At 41.0% G+C, this 26,505-nt stretch overlaps 1 protein-coding gene across 1 annotated transcript in view; it reads left to right on the top strand.

The window, feature by feature from the left end:
* Positions 1-26,505, top strand: part of LOC124553736 (mucin-19) — a 136,537-nt gene that overhangs the window by 29,885 nt on the left and 80,147 nt on the right. The window contains exons 5-7 of the mRNA XM_047127667.1: positions 6,601-6,803; positions 7,921-8,039; positions 22,541-22,835. Coding sequence (XP_046983623.1) covers positions 6,601-6,803; positions 7,921-8,039; positions 22,541-22,835 — 617 coding nt within the window. The remainder of the gene's footprint in view (positions 1-6,600; positions 6,804-7,920; positions 8,040-22,540; positions 22,836-26,505) is intronic.

The following is a 26,505-nucleotide window of genomic DNA, read 5'->3' as shown; positions in this document are numbered from 1 at the left end:
TATTTCCACATTTTTGGCAGTCAACCAACAATTGTCTTGCAGAACAATGAAGTTGTTTTTGTCGGTTTGCTAAAGAAATTTGGCTTTTATTAATTTTCTCCACTGAGGCAGTCAATTTGTTTGATATGAAGCGTTTCATTCCACAGTATAGACTGGTTTCAATTGTTCACTGAATTTCAAGTGCACGTTTTCATCTTCTGGCACATACGACATTTTGCCATAATAAAGAACCAAACATGAGATAGTACAGTACTGGTACTCCAAGAAAATTTACATTCCAAAAACCACTCTGAAAACCTTAATATCAGGTTGGGGCCTACTTCATTGTGAATCTGGACATACAAATGTGCACTTCAACCCGAATTATACATTTTAGTATGGTTTATGAAATTCCAATGCTCTTGGAGTATCCTCTGATGTCCTGTTTCTTCTATGACATAAGGTAAGATATCTTATTGCTTTATACATGCAAACATACGGGCTCCCTATGCCACTGTAGCTGTGGGAGCACAGTAATGCCTGTTTTTTAGTGCTCTCCGAGAACTGCTGAAACCTATTTCTAACAGGTCTCAGGAAAATATTGCGAATAGTGGTTTGAAAAGCGTTACTTTCGAAGTAAATTTCCTTTTGCGCAAGATGAATTATGTTATGTGTAAGAATGTGCGATGAATTTTTTAAATCGCAGAGGATGTCTCTCTCATTTAAAACTTGACACTTTGAGGACCGGCCACTTTGAAGAATTTCAAGCCCAGAAGACCAGAAATTTATGTCATTATTTTAAATTTTTTACTAATACATTTCTGTGATGTATCTTAAAGTGCAACACAAACAAGAAAGACCAGTATTACATGTGAAAGCTTAGCTTCTCTTGTGGCTTATTGATCTTTGACATCAATATTGTATGTGAAAGCTTAGCTTTTCTTTAGCTACACTTTGTATATTAATTTAACCCCTTAACTTTTCCTAGTTGTGTGTTCTTGCTGCTTAACAGTGATGTTGCTATTGGCATCATGTGTTCTATGCTCTGAATATCTGCTGTCACCGGCTGGCAAGATCACGTGACATGAACTGTGGTTGGCTCACAAAAGGGCATCACAATCTTGATTTCAATTCTTGGAAAACTAACATGTTGTGTTTGGTGGAATTTGAATTTATACTCTCGTAATTACAAAAATATGCAACGTATCATAATACCAAAATATGCAGCGTACATGTTGCTGCACATCAGAGATCTTTCCAATACTGACTTTTCTTTTGCTGGGTTTTGTTTTCTAAAGTGGCAGCGAGAAGTTCTGTGCCAGTTGTAATGGATCTGGGAGATGTGTTATTTTCTACCGGATTTGTCGATACCAAATTGTAAATGTTTTCTTATATTTTTGTCAGAATTTTTTTTATTGTAATTTGCGTTATTGTATGCTAATTTACTTGTATTTTTGAGAGTGACAGCATATTGATTACTATTAGTAAATGTGACGAAGAATATCAAAGAGACTGATTACAAGTGGAAACTTGTGCGTTGTTTAAAATGTCTTTGACACTGGAGTCGTCTTTGACTGTAGTCAGTCGGCAGTGAACTCTTGGTGTGTGTTGACGGTAGAACAATGTGCAGGTCGCCGTCATAAATAATTTGCTAGTGAACAGGAAAAAATGAATTATGTTACTATTTTTTCTATATAAACTTTAAGAATAAACCACATTCGAAGAAATGGTATTGAAGCACCAAAAATGAGGCAGACGCATTGAACCGGGTCATTTCTGCAGCTGACGAAACTGCATTGTGGAATCATACTTCCACTAGACAACTGAAGCCAAGACAAATATCGCCTTGTAAACATGTCACGGAAAAGGTACTGTCACGAAATATGCCAATTTAAGTAAATAAAAAATAGTGGGCATCTTTCACAGTGATGTATAAAATGTTACTTATTCAAAGGATTGATAAGTTCTACTGTTGTGTGGAAAGGTATACTGTTATGGAACATGGAAAAAGTGTATTTTTTAACTGGGAAATCCGGGGAAAAACGCGGATTATCCCCCCCCCCCCCCCCCCCCCCCCCCCCCTCCATTTACACCATCTGATTAAATCAACAACCTATGCTTTTTCTAGTTGAATGAGAGAAGAGCAATTCTCTAGGACCCACTGATAAATAAGTATCATGGCTTTCCCAAGAAAACACTACATTTTTCTCTTATTTCATTTCCCACTAATGGTATTCAGGGTGGCAGTTTTGGAAAACATGGAATTTCATGAAAGCTCAGGGAATTCCGTGTTTTTAACCTAACATTGAAATTGATTTTTATTGAGTTTTATAAATCACAAATTTTAAAATACTTATTATCTCAGAGTGTGTTAATTATATGAATATCATTCCAAATAAATTATTGATGTTTCAAAACTGCGGCTATACTACTGGTTATTGGTGGTATATAGCTCTGCTGAGAGGAAAGAAAAGTCATAATTGTGGTATGCTGTGTTCCCCCCCCCCCCCCCCCCTTCTAATCATTCATTAATTCGCATTAATTTATCGGGTAGATTCTTGTGGAGTTAGACCAAGAAATTTTATTTCATAATATTCTTGGAGCATTGTACAATTTGCTTGCAGTAACAACCTTCATACCCTCAGTAATAGCCTCCAGTGCATTTTTAACTTTAATGGGGAATACTGAAATCTCATTCCTTGTATGACTCAAAATCTCTCTGCTCACCATTAATTTATCAGGAGCTGCTTGACACCATATTCTTCTTCACACCTGTAATTTTCAGTTTTTTGCAAGTTTTATTAGCCATCCTGGTACTGGTCCTGGGTGTATTAGCATCTCACAAAAAGCTTTTAGTGGATACTTTGTGTATATTTTACTATTTATAGACTAACAAATACTGTCATCACCTGCTTCCATCTGGTATCTGTCATACATGAACTTTACTTTCCCTTTGTCTAAATTGCTGTCATTTCTACCTGTCAGAAAGCAGTCAGCAAATTTTGCTGTCTTTACACTGTTCAAAAACCGAGAAGTCGGTATCTAACGTATAATATCCTCAGGCACTGAAAAAATTGATACAAACTCATTATACAGTAGGGCTACAAGGGCCATTGGAAACACAACCAATTTTGCTGGGATTTGTGCAAATTAACTCAAAATGAAACATTATGTTGTAGCATGCAAACTCATCATTTGGCCTTTTCTTTGTCTTCACTGACTGGCACAAATGTGTGATGTGTGAAGCTGAAAGTACTATAATAGGATAGTGGCACCAAGTATCTGGCGGGAAAGAAGAGTGGTAGTATACTGACACAATTAATTGTAGGGAATATAGGAATTTGGCATCAGATGGGAGGAGGATGCTGTGAAGGGAAGGTTATCAGTGAAGAAATTTTCACTCTCGAGGCACTTTTCTTTTTGGGACAGTAGGTGTTGGGATGTATAGCTGAGTTGGCGTAAGAAGGTCCCCGACATTTGCAGTGGGCTTGGCCCGATAGCTTCCTGTGCTTACCTCCACCAGTTGTATAAAGCAATCTTGTAAGTATCTATATGCCAAAGCCCCACTGTTGTCCATGCACATTACATCAGTAAGTGGTTTTTATTGAAAGGGAATTTAACCTTTATATTGAGAAAGTGTCCATTATTTCTATTTCTTTGGAACAGCAAACTGATCTAAGGAATCTTTATACGTTCAAATACGGGGTCATAGCACTGTTATTAGGTCCATTTTTATTCTTTTGTGTGCAAATGAATGTCAAATCTGAACACTCCACTTTGACAGAAACCTGTCGGCGTGTTGTAATTCACAAGTCGTGGTGTAGTCACACCCGAGGTATTACTCACCCTGTGGCTTATCTTAGAAAGGAGATTAAAGAAAGGGAAACCTGCATTTATAGTATTTGTAGATATGGAGGAAGCTTTTGACAATGTTGGCTGAGATATACTCTTTGAAATCCTGAAGTTAGAAGATAAAACAAGGAGTAAAAAGGTTTTGTACAACTCGTACAGAAACCAGATGACAGTTAAGATTTTAAGAACTTCAGAGACAGTGAAATAAGGTTGTACCAAGTGTCCTAGGAGTTGTTTTTGCAGTGGCATGTGAGGATAAAATCTTCTCAGTTTTCGAGCCGTGTCAGTTCGAATAAAATTCTCTAGCTTTCGATGCCTATCTACACTGTCGTCGTCGGGATTAAAAACCGCCGACTGCCGGTGCCGGCACGGGTTTCCACATATATTGGCACTATTGCGACCTCCGGCACCGATCGGAGGAGGCCGAAACGGTGCGTGGGTGGAAGGTGAAGTAGGCAGACGGTAGCAGCTCCAGCCCCCCCGGGACCGTGTGACATCAGGTCGCGTGCGGGGCCGGCACCACGTTTGAAACTCCCATTCCTGTCTCCCTACATGTTTCAGGCATCTGTCTTTGCCTTCTTTGGATATCCAAAGCCTGTCGTCACACCCTACTAAGTGTGTACCCCCGGTTTCTGTTAAAATTGTTGATGTTTAATCTGATCTCAGCTGCCTCTTTTGTAACAGAATCCTACTATGTTGACCCACGAGCCACGACTCTCGTGTTTTCAAACTGTATTTTGTGTCCGTTTTCCAAGCGGCGCTCGGCTATGGCCGACTTGTCGACCACCCTTTGTTTAATATGCCTCTTGCGCTCAGTAAAACACTCTGCAGCTGTGCGAATTATCTGACCTGTACAGATACCGTACACAGTGAGCACACGAAGAGCTACATTGTCTTTTCAATAGGATGTAGCATATCCCGTGTCTTGGGGCGAGCTGGAACACTGGTCTCAGTCCGTGCCTCTGCAACACGTGTCCTAACTTGCTGTTCATTGCTTCACAGTGTGGCAGGAAAGTAGCCAGCTTGCCCTCTTCTACCAACCGGCTCACGAGGCATCTTCCTTTAGTGGCACTTGAAAGCATTTGCTATGTGTCTCTTGCTATAACCGTTCTTTTGGAACACCTGTTAAAAGTGCTGCAATTCAGACGTAGACAGTCGTCGTGAGATATAACTTTCGCTCTGTGTATTAATGTGTTCAGGATCTTGTTCTTGTGCACAGGCTGTAAAAATTATCAGTGTTCAGGTATCGATCAATGTGTCTGTTTCACATACATTGAATGACCGAGCCGGCCTCCTGCCGCCCACTCTACTGAAACATCCGAGAACTGTAGCTTGCCGTCCTTCTCCATCTCGATGGTAAATTTGATGTCTGGTTGGGCACCGTTTGTGTGATTGACAAACTGTTGCAGGGCATTTTCACTGTGGGGCCCTGTCAGAGAGGTGTCATCGATGTACTTTAGGAAGCACAACAGTTGTAATGCCACAGAATTCAGAGCCTGTTGGAGACAGTGGTAATCCCATCACTTTACTATCTGTTACGTCATAATGTGCATGACAATAGAAGACGTACACTGTTGTCAGAATACGACAGAACAACTTGACCGTCCGATTGGAAACAGTTGTGTCAAAAGATCCAACCAGCTGTTAGTGGTTTTTACTCCTGATGACAATGGCACAGATATCCATCAAAAGCTCAAGAATTTTATTTGAATTGACACGAGCTGAAAACCGAGAAGATTTTATTAGAGATTGTACCATATCTCCCATGTTATTCAATCTGTGCATTAAGCGAGCAGTGAGGAAACAGAGGTGACATTTGGTAAAGGAGACAAAAGTTCAGGAATAATAAAAAAAACATTTGAGGTTCAAATGTAATTGTGTCAGACTCCACATGACTTGGAAGATCAGTTGAACAGAATGGATAATGCCTTAAAATGAAATTACAATATGAATTTCAACAGAAGTAAAACAAGGCTAATTGGACGTAGTCAGATTAAATCAGCTGACTGAGAGAGAATTAAATTAGGAAATGAGACACTAAAAGCTGGAGATGTTTTTCATTAGGGGAATAACTTGAGGGAATTAGATTTGGAGATGAGACACAAAATAGGTGATGCTTTTGATTTGGGTGGTGAAATAACTGATGATGCCAGAAGTAAAGACGATATAAAATGTAGACTGGGCATAGCTAGAAAAGAATATCTGTAAGAGAACACTTCATTAATGTCGAATATAAGTTTATTTGTAGGAAGTCTTGTCTGTAGGTAATTGAGTCTAGCTATGTACATAAATGAAATGTGTATGGTAAGAAAATGGAAGATTTTGAAATGTGTGCTACAGGAGAGTACTGAAGATTATATGTATAAATTTCATGACTAAGGAAGGGGTACTGAATTGAATTGAGGAAAACAGAAATTTGTGGCACAAGTTGACAAAAATAAGAGATCAGTCAGTAGGACATATATATCGAGGCCTCAGTGCATCGACAGTTTGGTAGTGGAAGGAATTGTGGGTGGTAAAAATTGTAGATGCAGACAAAAGGTTGACAATGCAGGTTCAGGCAAATGTATGTTGGAGTAGTTAGGATGAGTCTTGCAGAGTACATACTAATGTGGAGAGCTGCAGTAAAGTAGTTTTGGATCTGAAGACTGCAACAACAACAACAGCAATATTTGTGTACGTTCGAGAACTGTAGACCCCACTGTGCCCTCTGTGCAGTGGTTTTTGTAACCGTGTCACTACCTACAGTAGCACTGTTGTCTCCCACAGGACGAAACGCGGTCGTAGTGACTCATTCAACGGCAGCGGCGAAAGTGGCAGTACGCCACGGGGTACGGCGAGCGACGAGACACCCGGCACGCGGTCACGAGTCAAGCGCCTGTGCAGCAATGAGATCCTTAGCTCGCTCAGCTCTAGCCGTTGCCTGCTGGTGCTCGCTGCCAACAACAAGAGGAAGTTCACCATCTCCCCAGGTCTGTGGCGCACTCCTTCCTGTCCTACAAGTCCTGCAGGAGATCGATTTCTTCTGTATCGGCACTGCTTTATAAATGTGAGGAACGGCACCGTTCCACCGGGCTCTATAAGACATGTACACACACCGTATTCCTCAATTAAAAATTGTGTGCCACGCGTGACTATGCGTAACACAGTTGTCGAGGTGCACGATCTGAAGTACAGTGTGCGTGGAGTAATACACACGATTAAAAAGGTGTACATAATTGTGTGCTAATACTGTAGTTCTTGCAACCACTGTCACTCTGTGCATTCTGTTTTATGCACCTTGGTGACACTGCTGTGGATAACCGAGGTGATTTTTAATTAATGAAGAAACAAATACATATCTGTAAAACTGGGTTTGAGAAAGCACTACAGTTGCATATGTTTTTATATTGTAACACTCATTTAATTTGGTGTGTTGCCATTGTTTCTAGATGCACTTGAAAATGAGCTATGCTTGAAATTAGTATTGCTAATAAAGTACAACTTTAAAGATATCCGTACAGAACAATGTCTTTCCTCCTACCTGAGAGCCTTCACGGGCCAGTTGTCGGGTTGCCTCTGCAATCAGTTCTCTCTCTCTCTCTCTCTCTCTCTCTCTCTCTCTCTCTCTCTCTGCCTATTTATGCCCAAAGTATTACATTTGTTTGTATTGCGATTCACCTGCCAATCCCTGCAACAAGTGTCAATCCTCTTCTCGCATGTTTCTACAATTTTCTAGTGTTACAATTTCTCTGCGTGTAATAGCATCGTCTGTTAAGAATCTCACGGAACTTGTGACATTATCTGCTACATCGCAGTAAGTTTTCCTTGAGGTACACCCAAATTCCTTTCACATCTGGAGGTTTATCTCCTTCTAAGGAAGAAATGCCGTGTTCCCTATTGTTGCCCCGAGGCAATTTCGATCTGTCTGCAGAATATTTGCCTCTAGCATTTCCTTCTCTGTTTTCTTTGGAGGGAACAAAACAGTGCACCCGTTAGCTACTCATACTGTCGTTTGTTGGTGGTTTATCATTTAAAAGTATAATATTGCTATCCTTGTTTGGAATACGATTTGCTGCATGTGACAGATTGGAACCCTTTCTTTTGCAGACGGGAGTCCGCGTAGTGGCACACCTGTCCCGGTGCAGACCGGCAAACACTTCAAGTCTGGATCCAGTCCGGACACAGAGGAGCAGAATGGCCGGGAAGAGGAAATGGTACAGGCAGAGGTAAGTGATGTTACAGGAGCAAATGATGTGACCCATTGGCATAGGTCAGATCAGATACTTGAGTGATCACCTGGAAGTCGTAACTCTTTTATATTTAGTAATTGTGAAAATATCATTTCTGATGTACTTCTGAATGATTTAGTAAAAATGATTTAGTTTAAGAGCAAACATTTTGACATATTACTTGTCTTCTTCTGCAGGACACAGAAACTGCTGGCTTCAGTTTTTCTATCTAGAGTGTTTCAAGATGTACAGGGTCTTCGGAAAGTTACCAGGCAGTTACGACATACGTTAGAAGCGACGTCCGTGGCAGCTGTAAGAGTACAAACCCATTTAATTTTATTGGAAAAATCTTTATACAGATCTGAAAGTGGTACGCTTCTCATATTTGCGGTCATTTTCAGTTTTTTAGTCCCAAAGTATGCAGGTATGATTGTGAGATTTTGTTGCTACCCAAAGACGAAGTCTGTCAAAATAAGACGCGGCGAACAAAGGGGCCGTATGTTTTTTGAAGTTGCACATTCCCCAAAAAATTTTTCCACACAGCAATTCCCTGATCCTGCAGTGACATTTCAAGATTCTTCGTTGGCCGTAATCGTGTTTTGCGTTAACACGACAGGAGAGCTAGAATTGGGCCTCGTCTGTACAGACTATGACATTGAGAATATCAGTGGTTCTCATGTCAATAAGAGATGTAAACTATTTGCAGTAAAGGATTCAGTTTTCACGATCCACATCTCTCAATTCTTTCACTGCTGCCACATTAGACCAGAACAATTTCAATATTTTCCAAGTTGCTTAGTGCGCGGTTGTGAGCCTGTTATCTTCGCAACGTTCCAACTTCCAAGATGATTTTTCTGGGCTGTGCTCCATAGAATCAGAAATATCCCACTCATTTGGCATCTCAAACACTGTGCCCATATCTCGAAATTTATCAATAAGTTACTGACAGCATTACAGTGTGCTCCAGCCCTTTCCAGGAATTTTTCAGCAAATTTACGTATTTTATCACCTCATTGAAACACATATTTGATAAGAAAAATATATTCCTCAGTCTAAAGCACCACAATTTAAAAACAAATTGAATAGTGGCCAAACACGACACATTGCATTTGACAGCTTTCATCCAGTGAACCTAACAGCTAGATCTTACTTCCGTAGTCCAGTACATTGTGACTTTATTTGACTCTCCATATAATATGCTACTGGAGTGAAAACTGTGTGTAAATTTGTATTCTGTTCACGAATTTCAAAAATAGTTTTAGGTGTTGTGGACGTACCTCACTTTGAAATTTAATTTCAGTGAGTGGTAAGATTGTGTGCGACAAAGTTTCCTTACATAGTTGCGTTCGTGGGATCAGAATTGTGAAGTTTACTGTGGAACCCCTTGTTATACTATTTTTGAAACACAAATTATCTCCTTTTGTGTGAGATGTTTTGTTGTTTGAGACAGAAACTTACTTGCCCTTTGCTTACTGCACAAATTGTGGATCAATTGAACGGAGGAGACCTTGACATACCATACTCAAGGCTCAAGGCGAAGCACTGGTTGGCACAACATTTGGTAATGAATGTTGTAAACATTTTCTCTACAATTTAAGACTCAGAAATCTAGGGACGTGCAACAGGGAACTGACAACACGATAGTAATGAAATTGTGTTCTGTGAAAAAATGGCGCTAACAAAGTTTGACATTTCCCGTCTTCAGTTCAGATTTAGTATATTCTGGCTCTCTCTCTCTCGGATGATATCATAACCTCACTTACACCATTTGGTACTAGGCAAAGCAAAGTTCCACATCTCTACTTGACGGTGTTATCTGACATTTTCTGGTGTGAATCGACCTTTATTAGATGGAGTGTGTGTACTAAAAACTGATGAGCTGCATAAACAAATTATTCTCTCAATACTTTGAATCATTAGGAGTAGTGAAAATTTATTCGGTTGTTCTAGAATATGTCATTCTTGCCAATTATAATGTATCCAGAAAGAACTATAGAGTTAAACAAAAAATAATGTACATTTGAACACAGTTACACAATTGTCAGCTGCTTTGTGCAGCTTGTATTACAAATATACACGAGGGTATTGTAGTCGGCATTAACACTGAAGTCGTGATGGATTGCTGAGTACCTCAACTGTTTTTATGCTTGTTCTTGGAAGTACGGTCTTTTCGTCTTGGAACTGTACGACTTTATCACTGTCCTTCAGTTTCCACATTCTGAGTTTCTCCTTGTATGCCTCTAATGTTTAGCTTATTGAACCTGAAGCAGCCAGTGAGGAGACTATTGATCACTTTCCAAGGAAGGGCTTAGTACCACTTTAACATCTAGCATTCTATTTTGAACTTGATTCTCAATCTGAATAGTCTATAAGAGGGTACCATCTTCCACCCCATCCATACCTTGTGATCTTATGGCTTCTAATACCAGGAGTTCCCTATTACAAGGTTGTTCCTCATACAGAAGTCAAGAAGAGCCTATTAACTTTTGGGTTTTATGCATCCCACCCATAAGAACCTAGAATACTCCCGTGTGTATCTCTTGCAGTCTTCACTTCGGCATTCGTATCACCTGCGATAATTGTTACTACCTCCCGTACTCTTTCCTCGAGGTAATCTTCTTCTTCTTCTTCTTTTTCTCCTTCTCCTCCTTCACAATCAACCTGTGGTGACTAGCAATGAATGATGTTTATATTTTGGGAAGAATTTAATTTTCGCCTGATGTGATGAATACAGTCAGAAACGCCACATGATCTTTCATTCAGTGATCCATAACAGAACTGACTCCATTTTTGCTTGGGGTATTCCAGATGAGCATAGATACTATCCCTTCCATGTTGTTTCAACAAGACCGAGTGTGTCGATTTTCTTCATTTTCATCAAGTCTACACATTCATCTGTTTAGCCAGTTGAGGTGAAAATATTAACTGTGGCAATTCTGATTAGAGTTGCATATCGAGTTTTGTGTGTGTTCCACTTTGATTGTGGCGTGGCATCGGGTTTTGCACTGTCAATGTCTTTGCCAGAGGTAGAGCATGAATCATTTTTCTGAAAAATACATTTCCATACAAGGCCTCATTTGGTTTTGAAAGCAGTTTCGTTTGTTCAGTTGCTAGCTCGCTCTAGCCTTTGGAGTTCACACTCTGTCACAGGGCAGTGGTCTCCCAGAGAGAAGAGTCATTTCATCTGCCAGATTTACTGTACTGAAATCTACTTCTGCCGTTAAGGTCTGCACTGGTGACTCTGGGCACAGGTTCTGAGCTATACGTCACGAGACAGGGTCCCCGTCTGAACTTGGCCGTTCTATCACTCTGGCTTTTTGAAGTGTAGGATCCCACCCCTGCGATAGACAGGAATTACTAGACTGGAGAAATACGGGAAGCTAGCTCTATCTCCCTTGAGACCAGTTAATTGTTGTGCACAATGCTACAACCAAAATTTTACGCACTCCACACGCACATGTGGGAAGCTGGTCGGGTGCAGGATGGCGACACTTTTTACACTACTGCCTCTGGCCCTGTACTAGCGAAGAGAGTTGAGCACAACTTGCCAGATATTTTTGTAGCAAGTGTATTTCAGTGAAAACTTTAAACTAAATAAAAAATGTTAACTTTTATGGCATTTTATTTACAATTGGCGAAATATTTTGTGCCGTATGGTTCATTGTGTGCAGACCTTTCTTCAACTTTTTTCCCCCCGTGACAGAAAAAAATTACAACAAAATGTTGATCAGTAGACTTGATGTGAACTACATTTCTGTATAGCTTCGGGGGTTTGTCGCCGAGCTGTCGTAACAAATTTGTGCTGTTGTAATATCTGTACTCGAATGGAGTACTCTTTCATAAATTGCTCATTTCTGGTTGCATTTCTTACAGTGTCTGGTGCTACTGAAAATAGCATGCTAAATAATTTCAATTCATCTTCTGTGTTCCACAGAAACTGTGACGAAGCTGTGCGGTTTTCTTTTCTTTTTATATATATATATATATATATATATATATATAAAAACAAAGATGAGGTGACTTACCGAACAAAAGCGCTGGCAGGTCGATAGACACACAAACAAACACAAACATACACACAAAATTCAAGCTTTCGCAACAAACTGTTGCCTCATCAGGAAAGAGGGAAGGAGAGGGGAAGACGAAAGGAAGTGGGTTTTAAGGGAGAGGGTAAGGAGTCATTCCAATCCCGGGAGCGGAAAGACTTACCTTAGGGCGAAAAAAGGACAGGTATACACTCGCACACACGCACATATCCATCCACACATACAGACACAAGCAGACATAAAATATGTCTGCTTGTGTCTGTATGTGTGGATGGATATGTGCGTGTGTGCGAGTGTATACCTGTCCTTTTTTCGCCCTAAGGTAAGTCTTTCTGCTCCCGGGATTGGAATGACTCCTTACCCTCTCCCTTAAAACCCACTTCCTTTCGTCTTCCCCCCTCCTTCCCTCTTTCCTGATGAGGCAACAGTTTGTTGCGAAAGCTTGAATTTTGTGTGTATGTTTGTGTTTGTTTGTGTGTCTATCGACCTGCCAGCGCTTTTGTTCGGTAAGTCACCTCATCTTTGTTTTTATATATAATTTTTCCCACGTGGAATGTTTCCTTCCATTATATATATATATTAACTGTGGCAATTCTGATTAGAGTTGCATATCGAGTTTTGTGTGTGTTCCACTTTGATTGTGGCGTGGCATCGGGTTTTGCACTGTCAATGTCTTTGCCAGAGGTAGAGCATGAATCATTTTTCTGAAAAATACATTTCCATACAAGGCCTCATTTGGTTTTGAAAGCAGTTTCGTTTGTTCAGTTGCTAGCTCGCTCTAGCCTTTGGAGTTCACACTCTGTCACAGGGCAGTGGTCTCTCAGAGAGAAGAGTCATTTCATCTGAAGATGTCAGTCAGTTGTGCCAAAGAAATATGGGGATTTCACAATGACATCCGACATCACACACAATAACAAGAACAACTGCTACTCGAAGCACCAAACAATCAGGTGTGTGTGTGTATATATATATATATATATATATATAATAGAGGGAAACATTCCACGTGGGAAAAATATATCTAAAAAGAAAGATGATGAAACTTACCAAACAAAAGCGCTGGCAGGTCGATAGACACACAAACAAACACAAACATACACACAAAATTCTAGCTTTCGCAACCTATGGTTGCCTCGTCAGGAAAGGCCTTTACAAATGTCTGCTTGTGTCTGTGTATGTGTGGAATGATATGTGTGTGTGTGCGAGTGTATACCTGTCCTTTTTTCCCCCTAAGGTAAGTCTTTCCGCTCCCGGGATTGGAATGACTCCTTACCCTCTCCCTTAAAACCCATATCCTTTTGTCTTTCCTTCTCCTTTCCTGACGAGGCAACCATAGGTTGCGAAAGCTAGAATTTTGTGTGTATGTTTGTATTTGTTTGTGTGTCTATCAACCTGCCAGCGCTTTTGTTTGGTAAGTTTCATCATCTTTCTTTTTAGATATATATATATATATATATATATATATATCTAAAAAGAAAGATGGTAAGTTTCATCATCTTTCTTTTTAGATATATATATATATATATATATCTAAAAAGAAAGATGATGAAACTTACCAAACAAAAGCGCTGGCAGGTCGATAGACACACAAACAAACACAAACATACACACAAAATTCTAGCTTTCGCAACCAATGGTTGCCTCGTCAGGAAAGAGGGAAGGAGAAGGAAAGACAAAAGGATATGGGTTTTAAGGGAGAGGGTAAGGAGTCATTCCAATCCCGGGAGCGGAAAGACTTACCTTAGGGGGAAAAAAGGACAGGTATACACTCGCACACACACACATATCCATCCACACATACACAGACACAAGCAGACATTTGTAAAGGCAAAGAGTTTGGGCATTTTTTGGGCAGAGATGTCAGTCGGGGCGGATGTACAGAGGCAAAGATGAAGTTGAAAGACAGGTGAGGTATGAGCGGCGGCAAATTGAAATTAGAAATTAGCGGAGATTGAGGCCTGGCGGATAGCGAGAAGAAAGGATATGCTGAAGGGCAAGTTCCCATCTCCGGAGTTCTGACAGGTTGGTGTTAGTGGGAAGTATCCAGATAACCCGGACGGTGTAACACTGTGCCAAGATGTGCTGGCCGTGCACCAAGGCATGTTTAGCCACAGGGTGATCCTCATTACCAACAAACACTGTCTGCCTGTGTCCATTCATGCGAATGGACAGTTTGTTGCTGGTCATTCCCACATAGAACGCTTCACAGTGTAGGCAGGTCAGTTGGTAAATCACGTGGGTGCTTTCACACGTGGCTCTGCCTTTGATCGTGTACACCTTCCGGGTTACAGGACTGGAATAGGTGGTGGTGGGAGGGTGCATGGGACAGGTTTTACACCGGGGGCGGTTACAGGGGTAGGAGCCAGAGGGTAGGGAAGGTGGTTTGGGGATTTCATAGGGATGAACTAAGAGGTTGCGAAGGTTAGGTGGACGGCGGAAAGACACTCTTGGTGGAGTGGGGAGGATTTCATGAAGGATGGATCTCATTTCGGGCAGGATTTGAGGAAGTCGTATCCCTGCTGGAGAGCCACATTCAGAATCTGATCCAGTCCCGGAAAGTATCCTGTCACAAGTGGGGCACTTTTGGGGTTCTTCTGTGGAAGGTTCCGGGTTTGAGGAGATGAGGATGTGGCTCTGGTTATTTGCTTCTGTACCAGGTCGGGAGGGTAGTTCATATATATATATATATATATATATATATATATATATATATATATATATATAATGGAAGGAAACATTCCACGTGGGAAAAATTATATATAAAAACAAAGATGAGGTGACTTACCGAACAAAAGCGCTGGCAGGTCGATAGACACACAAACAAACACAAACACACACACAAAATTCAAGCTTTCGCAACAAACTGTTGCCTCATCAGGAAAGAGGGAAGGAGAGGGGAAGACGAAAGGAAGTGGGTTTTAAGGGAGAGGGTAAGGAGTCATTCCAATCCCGGGAGCGGAAAGACTTACCTTAGGGGGAAAAAAGGACAGGTATACACTCGCACACACGCACATATCCATCCACACATACAGACACAAGCAGACATATGTCTGCTTGTGTCTGTATGTGTGGATGGATATGTGCGTGTGTGCGAGTGTATACCTGTCCTTTTTTCCCCCTAAGGTAAGTCTTTCCGCTCCCGGGATTGGAATGACTCCTTACCCTCTCCCTTAAAACCCACTTCCTTTCGTCTTCCCCTCTCCTTCCCTCTTTCCTGATGAGGCAACAGTTTGTTGCGAAAGCTTGAATTTTGTGTGTGTGTTTGTGTTTGTTTGTGTGTCTATCGACCTGCCAGCGCTTTTGTTCGGTAAGTCACCTCATCTTTGTTTTTATATATATATATATATATACACACACACACACACACACACACACACACACACACACACACACCTGATTGTTTGGTGCTTCGAGTAGCAGTTGTTCTTGTTATTGTGCGAGATGTCGGATGTCATCGTGAAATCCCCATATTTCTTTGGCACAACTGACTGACATCTTCAGTTTGACAGACATACTTCTGAGCTGTGATTGAAGCTTCCTATTTGTTCCGCTCTAAGTAGGAAACACGAAGGCGTGAAGCTGCCAGATTTGGTGGCCCGATATCTATCGTTCTTAATGTGCACTGCCTTTGGCCGCAGCAGGTTCTGTCGGTAGTAGCATCCTGAAATACAAGTCCGTGCTGCCGAGTGACGCCCTCGCCATTGTCAAAATATTTATGTCTCCACCAAACAGTCATCCCTTGTATGACCAGTAGTTTCTCTGTATGGTCACTGTCACTTTAATATTGCCAGCGGCAGATTCCACATTCTGCCAATTTAGAATCCAGTACCTCTGTTCACAAGATTTGTCACGCTGCACCTTCCGCGTGCCAAGAAACTCGGATTTCTTCTAGGCTCAGTGAAGGCGGTCTCGGTTGGAGAATTCCTGTCATTTATAAGATTCCTTGTAGCTGTGGGAAGTTGTACATTGGACAAACTTGCACTGTGGAAGATGGATATGTCGAACATTGATGACACGCACATTTTGACTGGCTGGAGAAATCTGTAGTAGCCGAGCATTGGCTCAGTATCTGGTGTAATATGGCCTGCAAAATTATCGAAATGCTCTTGTTGACATCTTCGCATTGGGACAGTGTAATAAAGAAGCAGTGGAAATTCACATCTCGACAAATATTTTGAACGGAGACCGTGTGTTCCAGCTTTGCGCACAACGGGATCTAGTGCTGTCAGTATTAAAGTGGCAGTGATGGCTAAGGGAAACTGTCGGTTGTACGACGGATGACATTTTAGTGACAGCTTAAATATTACAGCGACAACAGCGAGGATGGTCGCACGGCAACGCACAGTAGGAACAACAGCCTTTGCGCATACACTGAAGTCCTCGTTTTATGGTCTGACAGGTTGCACAGCTGACCTTCCTGCTACCCATTCAGAAACCTTTGATATTGGTCACCAAATCTGTCGTCTTCGTGCTTGCACATTTCGTACTTACAAGGGACACCTTTGACCCCGAACACTTGGAACTGCATAAAACTGTGTTTAGACAAACACTCAATCATAAAAACAACAGCAGCCTGTGTCATTTCCGTGCAAAACTGTGCATTTGGCTGCTAGCTAGCGCCATGAGACGGTGGCATATTGTAGCTGCATGAAAAAGTGCTAGAGTTGTGTGAATGTATGTTTTGGAGTGTTTGCATATGAGTGTGTACAGTGACATCGTGAAGAGAATTTTTATCCTATCAATCCTGTCCACGTATTAGGAACAATGTTGTGACTTGCTGAATATGGAACTGAAATAGGGGTTGGGGATAGTGGGGATGACACGCTAGATAGATTACTGATTTTGAAGGGCAGTAAGAATCTGAATGTGAACATGAGTATTCAAACAGAAAACAGCCTGTCACAATAACAAACTATAAAAGATCATTTAATATCACAGTTTGGTAGAGCAAAGTCATTCGGGTCTACAGTTCGCTGTTGGCATTTGCAAATGTGGGCACCAGATGCGTCTAAAATGATTGGCTTGGACACTTTCAAAATTTCAATTTCTTTTGTCGATGATCTTAACTCTGAATATGGCATTTCATCCAGGCATATTGCTACGTTTGTCACACATAAGGACGTATAAGACAATAGTAGATGAGAGGCCACAATAATTTGTGAAGAAAGTGAACATGTTTATGACAGAGAAGGGTTTTGAGAAAGGAAACATTTGGAAAAGTCACCAGAGTTAATTCCAGTATGAAATGTCTTTGTCAACACCTTTTCACAGAGGAGAGGAAACTGCAGCTACTGCAATGCAATCTGTTCACAGCTCTACCCACAGCTGCGCAATTGATGTGGCTTTATCAATGACAGACAGAAAGAAAAACAGAAAACAAACTGTACATCCGTTATCAAGAGGCCCAAGGCAGTTTGAGCCCAGATATTTCAAAGAAACTTGAAATACCCTGCCCATGAAACATTCCAAAGTGAAAAAAATGACTAAAGAACACACAAACGTTTCCTAACTTCAGTCCTTGATGAACATGTAACAAGTGAAAAGAGCCTAGTGTTGTGTGATTCCTGGTCAGGCCATACAGATTGTACCCTTATAGATGCACATTTTCCGAACAAGATGTTATGCTGAAGACATTGTCACCGAAAACAGTGAAGTATTGTCAACCCCTTGATGTTTATTTCTTGTGATTATTGACATACCCGTATAACCATTTAAAAATGTAATTAGTGTTACTTTTGATATTGGACTGCTTGAATGCGCAAAAGTGATTTTGAGTGTAAAAATATGGCTTTAGTGAGCTGTACAACTTGTTCTCTTCCACTTTGTTTTAACCTCTTCATCAAAATCCCACATCTACTTTGAAGTACTATCAGATGTGTAGGATATGTGTGTTTTACACGATTATAATTACTTTAATCAGAAGGTTTTTGAGGCTTTTTGTCACTTGATTGAAAATGTAGTGATACACTGATGTCATTAAATTATGCACGATTTCTGTCCTAAGGTATTGATATTGTGTCACTTTGTTTCTCTGTTTTAAAATGTCACTTGTGATATAATGCAACATTTTGCATGCAGTTGACACAGACCAGTGTTGTTTGTTTATCTACAGTATTATTCTAACAAGGGAACCTCCCCATCGCACCCCCCTCAGATTTAGTTATAAGTTGGCACAGTGGATAGGCCTTGAAAAACTGAACACAGATCAATCGAGAAAACAGGAAGAAGTTGTGTGGAACTATGAAAAAATAAGCAAAATATGCAAACTGAGTAGTCCATGCGCAACATAGGCAACATCAAGGAGAGTATAAGTTCAGAAGCGCCGTGGTCCCGTGGTTAGCGTGAGCAACTGTGGAACTAGAGGTTCTTGGTTCAAATCTTCCCTAGAGTGAAAAGTTTGCTTTCTTTATTTTTGCAAAGTTATGATCTGTCCGTTCGTTCATTGACGTCTCTGTTCAGTATAATAAGTTTAGTGTCTGTGTTTTGCGACTGCACCGCAAAACCGTGTGATTAGTAGCCGAAAGGACGTGCCTGTCCAATGGAAACCGAAAACATTTGATTGCAAGGTCATAGGTCAACTGATTCCTCCACAGGAAAACACGTCTGATATATTCTATACGACACAGGTGATGGCATGTGCGTCACATGACAGGAATATGTTGTCGACCCACCTAACTTGTACACTTGGTGAATAGGTAAAAAGATTCTTCTACCTTGCCCAATTTAGGTTTTCTTGTGGATGTGATAATCACTCCCAAAAAAGTGTGAAAACATAAGTGTTTGTCTCATAAACTGCAACAAATGAATGCAACAGTTTCACAGTCACACAATTTTGTCTGTGCTCTGTCAAAACATATGTTTTTAACGTTTTCAAATTTTTCCGTGTGTAGACCGTCAAATCCTGCATATGTCCAAGCAAATCTGAACATGTCCTGGAATTTTGGAGAGCGAAGTTGATTATATGTGAGTGCCTGAACTTTGATAATTGTGTGAAAATAAAAAATAAAAATTTTCTCCCGAGGGAAGACTTGAACCGAGGACCTATCGTTCCGCAGCTGCACACACTAACCACAGGACCACAGCGCTCATGGGTTTACACCCACCTGGATGTTGCTTATCTCACACATGGACTACTCAGTTTGTATATTTTGCTTATTTTTTCATAGTTCCACACAACTTCTTCCTGTTTTCTCGATTGATCTGTGTTCAGTTTTTCAAGGCCTATCCACTGTACCAACTTATAACTAATTCTGAGGGGGGTGCGATGGGGAGGTTCCCTTGTAAGCACGGTTCTGTGCAGTTTCGAGCATTCTAGGTCAAAGGTGACCCTCACTAGACTGACACAAGTAGGGGTCTTCAGCAATAGCTCAGAAGTGTGTTCATCGCAGTTGCTTTAATGAAATGTTCTGGGGATTTCACAACTTCATCATCTCACCCAAGAACAATTTGAATCGTTGTCGGGGAAAGCCTGAAGCAACATTACTTTGAATAGTTTTACACCAAACCATTGAATTAGATGGATATTTATTTCCACTGTTCTTTTTATATAGTAAAGCCCACGTTTGTAATGCAACTGATCAGTGAACCACACGGAGTTTTTAGGAAGCTAAGTAATACAAACAAGTGACAATAATATATGGTCATACTCTATAATTGTTCACTTGAAATTTACGTGAATGTTTAATCACACCTCAGTGACAGTTCGGCCCAAATTAACATAATATCTGTGCACAATGAAGGCATATTTGAGATGTACGGTATGAACGTAACTGAGTAACTGAGTACCCTAGACTACCCACAGAGAATTTTCTGCAAAGTTAAATTTTCTATTTGAAACATTCCATTAACATGTTACTGTAGTAAAAGTAAGTAGTTTTTGACAATAGAAAAATCAGTGATCTTATGGGAACCAATGTTACCACTGCGGCGAGGCCGTTGGCAGTGACTGCGTATGGAGCTAGAAAGAATAAGGTTCAGTGGTTGCACAGCTTTCAGTATTCAGTGTTAGCTGGAGGCGGTGTAAAGAACGACACTGCCGCACAGTGAATGATTGCAAATGAATGATTCCAAGTGACAAATCACGGTACACAGTGTGACAATACGATGGAAGGTTTTAGTTTGTTGCATATGTGGAGGACATTACCTACCATAATGTTTAGTGCAAACAGTGAAGTGTGGAGAGGTATTGGGGTGTTTTTCACGAGTAGAGGACGGTCCCATTATTGCGCTAAAAAAATGGTGAATGCAGAAGAATATGAAAGCATTCATTTTACTGCTTTGTTTACTATGTACAGTAGTTTATAGATAATAATTGCTTGTATCAGTACGGGAGTGCACCTCGCTGTAATGGAACGCCAGTGATTCAGTGGTTTACGGATTGTAACATTCCCGAAATGGATCGGCCTACACAGAGTCCCGATCCGAACCCCAGTGTTAGAGGCCAGTAAATTCTCCGGTTTCACATCTCGATTAAGAATGGGTTGGCATTCCTCTACAGGCATTCGGACATTTCCGAAAGTGCCTCCAGTGAAGTTCGAGCCGCCATAAAGGTGGGCACGCGTCATATTAATGTCCACTAATAAGTGTCTGGACACCTGTGATCCAGTGGTTCCTGTATTACATATGGAACAGAGGACAGTGAATGAAAAAATGGTGTTTATCATAGGTCATACATTATATCGAGTGGGGCCTTTTCTCCAATGTTACGTTTCACTCATTTTACGCACAGATGCATTCATTTTATCATACACTGAAGTGACAAAACCCGTGGGATATCTCCTAACATTGTGTCGACCTTCTTAGTGCCTGGCACAGTGCAGCAACTCGGTGTGGCACGGATGCGACAAGTTGTCGGATGTTTTGTGCTGAAATACTGAGCCTTGTTGCCTCTATAGCCATCTGTAATTGCACAAGTCCGACCTTTGCAGGACCTTGTGCTCGAACGACCTCTCGATTATGTTCTGTAAGTGAAATTTTCACTCCGCAGTGGAGTGTGCGCCGATATAAAACTTCGTGCCAGATTAAAACTGTGTGCCGGACCGAGACTCGAACTCGGGACCTTTGCCTTTTGCGGGCGTGTGGTCTATTGTCCGAGCTATCCGAGCACGACTCGTGCCCCGTCCTCACAGCTTTACTTCCGCCAGTACCTTGCCTACTACCTTCCAATCTTCACAGAAGGTCTGCTGCAAAACTTGCAGAACTAGTGCTCCCGGAATCGAGGATATTGCGGAGACACGTCTTAGCCACAGCCTGGGGGACGTTTCCGGACTGAAATTTTCACTCTGCAGTGGATTGTGCACCGATACGAAACTTCCTTTAAGATTAAAACTGTGTGCCAGACTGAGACTCGAACTCCCGAGTTTTTTAATCCGCCACGAAGTTTCGCGTTCTGTAAATGTTCGACGAGATCACATTGGGCAATCTGGGTGACCGACTCGTCGGCTCGAATTAACCGGATTGTTCTTCAGACGTATCGTTGCTCGGGAACGTGAAGTCTGTGAATGGTTGCAGACGGTCTCCGAGTAGCCGATCGTAACCGTTTCCAGTCACTAATTGGTTCGGTCGGACCGGCAGTCCCAGTTCACTTCACACAGGCACAGCCCACGCCACCGTGGAGCCACCGCCAGCTCGCGTAGTGCCTCGTTGACCACTCGGGTCCACAGCTTTGTGGAGTCTGTGCCACACTCGAACCCTACCGACTGAAATTGGGACTCGTGTGACCGGGCTACAGTTTTCCAGTTGTATAGTGTCCGACCGATACGGTCACCGTAGACACTTGTCGGTCGTCTCCAGCCACAGTTCACTAATGTCGAATTTTGCCGCACTGCCCGGGTGGATAAGTTCGTCATACGTCTCACGTCGATTTCTGCAATTTTTTCACCCAGTTTGTTATTTAGCACTGACAGATCCTCACAAACACTGCTGCACCCATTCGTTAAGTGAAGGCCGTCAGCCACTGAGTTGTCCGTGGTGAGTGGTAATACCTGACATTTGGTATTAACAGTGTGGATCTCAGAATATTGATTTCCCTAAGGATTTCTGAAATGGAATGTCCCACGCACCTAGCTCCAACTACCGTTCCACGTTCATTGTCTGTCGATTCCGTGCAGTTGTAATCACATGGAAACCCTTTCACGAGAATCCCCTGCATATAAATGACAACTCTCCCAATGCACTGCCTTTTTATACCTTGTGTACACTATATTACTGCCATCTTTGTACGTGTGTATTGCGATCACACAACCATTGTTACCACAGTGTACTCGTTACTCAGTAGAGCCTTCCCTCCGAGTGCTATATTTAAGTTTATTTTAACATCTCATCGTATTTGGAGAGGCCGTTTGCACGTGACGGAACGAGTTGCAAATGCAGTACAGAAAGGCTGCCCGGCAGCTAGCCTACCCCGTACACCTGTTCGGTGGTGCTAAACGGTAATGTACTCTATTTACTCAGGAAACGCCAGTTCGGAGGAGATCGGCCGAGACTGCAGTAGGGGATGCCCCCGCGAGTCCGCCACCCGCCCGCGCTCCTACACCCGCGCGGGACACGGGGGTCTCCGCTGCCGACGGCGAGGACGTGACGCCGGAGCACTGGAAGAGGCCTAAGGACGCGGACCGGGACGCCGCCCTCCCCCACCGGGCGACACCACACCCTGCGCGCAAGCTGGTAGGCACGCGCGACCTCGCGGAGCAGCGGCGTGCCGACAGGTCGGCCCTCGTGGGACTACTCACTGTCATCGGCAAGGGAGGTGAGTCGGCTGTCTACTCCATTGACTTTGTCGGCCCACTGTGTTTGCACCTGTTGCTGATCGGTGTTGTGATTAAATAACTTCCAGTATTATGGATCTCAATAATGTTGAACACACCCTGTGTTTCTGTTGTAGGTAAAAGGGTGTAAAGTGTAACAAATAAAATATAAACTTCCTGATAGTGTGGTTGCTCAAAAGATAATAATAGTAGTAGTAATAATAATAATAATAATGTATGTTCTGCTAGTCGTAAAAGGCGACGAAAAGAACAAACCACTAATAGGGCTAACCCCCCTTTTAGTGTGATTAGTTGGTTCAGGACAGAACTAAAGAAGCCTCGAACAAGTGCCGTCATGGTCGGGGACGACACTTGAACCCTATGCCCGCCCACGATGGTAACGACACTGCTAGCCAACTGGAAAATGATTTAAATCCAAATAGAGGTGTTTTGCAGGATATGCTTCCTGCAACCACTCTAGAAGGAAAACAAAGACAGAGGATGAGATGGTCAGATGAAGTTAACCGACACCTCATGTTCTGTTATTACCAAGCAACAAACTTAGGAACCAACACAACCGGATACGGATCAAAAGTACGCACAACATTTATTACCAGATACCCAGAATTAAAATTTTTAACAGGACGACGACTAGCTGATCAGATCCGTGTAATAATCAAAAATAACATGATACCCCAGTCAGAATTAGAAAACATCAAACAACAAGTACAACAAATACTGGAACAAAACAATGTGCAATCAGAAGAAGAGGAAAATACAGTAATGGACTCAAACATCCCAGAGCAAACGAACAAAGAAAAACATGCATCAATTAAACAATCAGAGGAAAACGAAATCTTAAGACAGCCACCAGAACAAGCAAAAATAGTACACGAAGAGATGCACATGTTAGATATAGAAGAGAAATTTCAGCTGACATATATAGAATACAAAGACACAAATACAGACATTAGACCATTCTTGCATAGACCACCAAATAACCCACAACTCGAAACAACAATAAAAACTATCAACACAACCATACACAACAAAATAAATGAAAACACAACTATGGAAGAGTTACAACTACTGGTTTATATAGGAGCACTCACTACACTAAATATACACACTAGACAGAGATCAGAACCAACCAATACACAGAAGAAACCCACAAAACCAACATGGCAACACAGGCTACAGATCAGAATAGAAAAACTGAGAAAAGACATCAGACAGCTAACACAATTTGTAAGAAATGAAATAACAGACAAAAAACAGAAAAGGTTAGTAAAATCTCACAACAAGAAGCGATAGAGCAATTAGATGAAAAGAAGCAGAAATTACAAGCATTGGCCAAACGACTTTGCAGATACAAAAAAAGTGAAAATAGAAGGAAACAAAACCAAACATTCAACATAAACCAAAAGAAATTTCGCCAGATAATCGATAACACACACATCAAAATAGACGATCCACCAAACATACCAGATATGGAACACTTCTGGAGCAACATATGGTCAAACCCGGTACAACATAACAGGCATGCACGGTGGATACAAGCAGAAACAGACACATACAAGATGATACCTCAAATGTCTGAAGTGATAATTTTGCAACATGGAGTCACCCGAGCAATTAATTCTATGCACTGTTGGAAAGCCCCTGGAAAAGATAAAATAGAAAATTTCTGGCTAAAGTAGTACACCTCAACACATTCACATCTAACTAAATTATTTAACAGTTACATTGCAGACCCGTACACATTCCCTCATACACTTACACACGGAATAACATATCTGAAACTTAAAGATCAAGCAGACACAGCAAACCCAGCAAAATTTCGCCCCATAACATGCCTACCAACAATGTACAAAATATTAACTTCAGTCATTACACAGAAATTAATGACATACAACACAGAACAGAATTATAAATGAAGAACAAAAAGGCTGCTGCAAAGGAGCACGAGGATGTAAAGAGCAACTGATAATAGATGCAGAGGCGACATATCAAGCTAAAACTAAACAAAGGTCGCTACACTACGCACACATTGATTACCAAACAGCTTTTTATAGCGTATCCCACTCATGGTTACTACAAATATTGGAAATATACAAAGTAGATCCTAAATTGATGCAGTTCCTATACATAGTAATGAAAAATTGGAAAACCACACTTAATATCCAAACAAATTCAAATAATATTACATCACAGCCAATACAGATTAAGTGTGGAATATACCAAGGAGACTCATTAAGTCCTTTCTGGTCCTGCCTTGCAATGAACCCACTATCCAACATGCTAAATAATACAAATTATGGATATAATATTACTGGAAGACACCAACACAAAATCACACATTTGCTATTCATGGATGATCTAAAACTACTGGCAGCAACAAATCATCTACTCATCCAATTAATAAGAGAACAGAAGTATTCAGCAATGATATAAATATGGCTTTTGGAACAGACAAATGTAAGAAAAATACCATAGTCAGGGAAAACCCACTAAACAAGAAGATTACGTATTGGATAACCACAGCAACTGCATAGAAGCGATGGAAAAAAACAGATGCCTATAAATATCTAGGGTACAGACAAAAATTGGAATAGATTATACAAATATTAAAGAAGAACTAAAAGAAAAATATAGACAAAGACCAACAAAAATACTGAAAACAGAATTGACAGCAAGAAACAAGACAAAAGCTATAAATACTTATGCCATACCAATATTGACTACTCATTTGGAGTAGTGAAATGGAGTAACACAGACCTAGAAGCACTCAATACACTTACACGATCACAATGCCACAAATATAGAATACATCACATACATTCAGCAACAGGAAGATTCACATTAAGCAGAAAGGAAGGAGGGAGGGGATTTATCGACATAAAAAACCTACATTATGGACAGGTAGACAATTTAAGAAAATTCTTTATAGAACGAGCAGAAACTAGAAAAATACACAAAGCAATCACTCATATAAATACATCGGCTACACCATTGCAATTTCATAATCACTTCTACAACCCTTTACATCACATAACATCAAAAGATACAAAGAAAGTAAATTGGAAAAAGAAAATATTACATGGCAAGCACCCGTATCGTCTAACACAGCCACACACCGATCAAGATGCATCCAACACATGGCTAAGAAAAAGCAATATATACAGTTAGATGGAAGGATTCATGATTCCAATACAGGATCAAACAATAAACACCAGATATTGCAGCAAGCATATTATTAAAGATCCCAATACCACAACAGATAAATGCAGACTTTGCAAACAACAAATAGAAACAGTAGATAACATCACAAGCGGATGTACAATACTAGCAAATACAGAATACACCAGAAGACATGACAATATAGCAAAAATAATAAATCAACAACTTGCCATACAACATAAACTAATAAAACAACATGTTCCCACATACAAGTATGCACCACAAAATGTACTGGAGAATGATGAATACAAATTATACTGGAACAGAACCATTATAACAGATAAAACACCACCACATAACAAACCTGACATCATACTCACCAATAAAAAGAAGAAATTAACACAACTAATCGAAATAGCCATACCCAATACAACAAATATACAGAAGAAAACAGGAGGAAAAATTGAAAAATACATCCAACTGGCTGAGGAA

This window comes from Schistocerca americana, chromosome 11 (assembly GCF_021461395.2).
Source record: "Schistocerca americana isolate TAMUIC-IGC-003095 chromosome 11, iqSchAmer2.1, whole genome shotgun sequence".
NCBI classification, from domain to species: Eukaryota; Metazoa; Arthropoda; class Insecta; order Orthoptera; family Acrididae; genus Schistocerca; species Schistocerca americana.
This window is presented reverse-complemented; position numbering and strand designations above follow the sequence as displayed.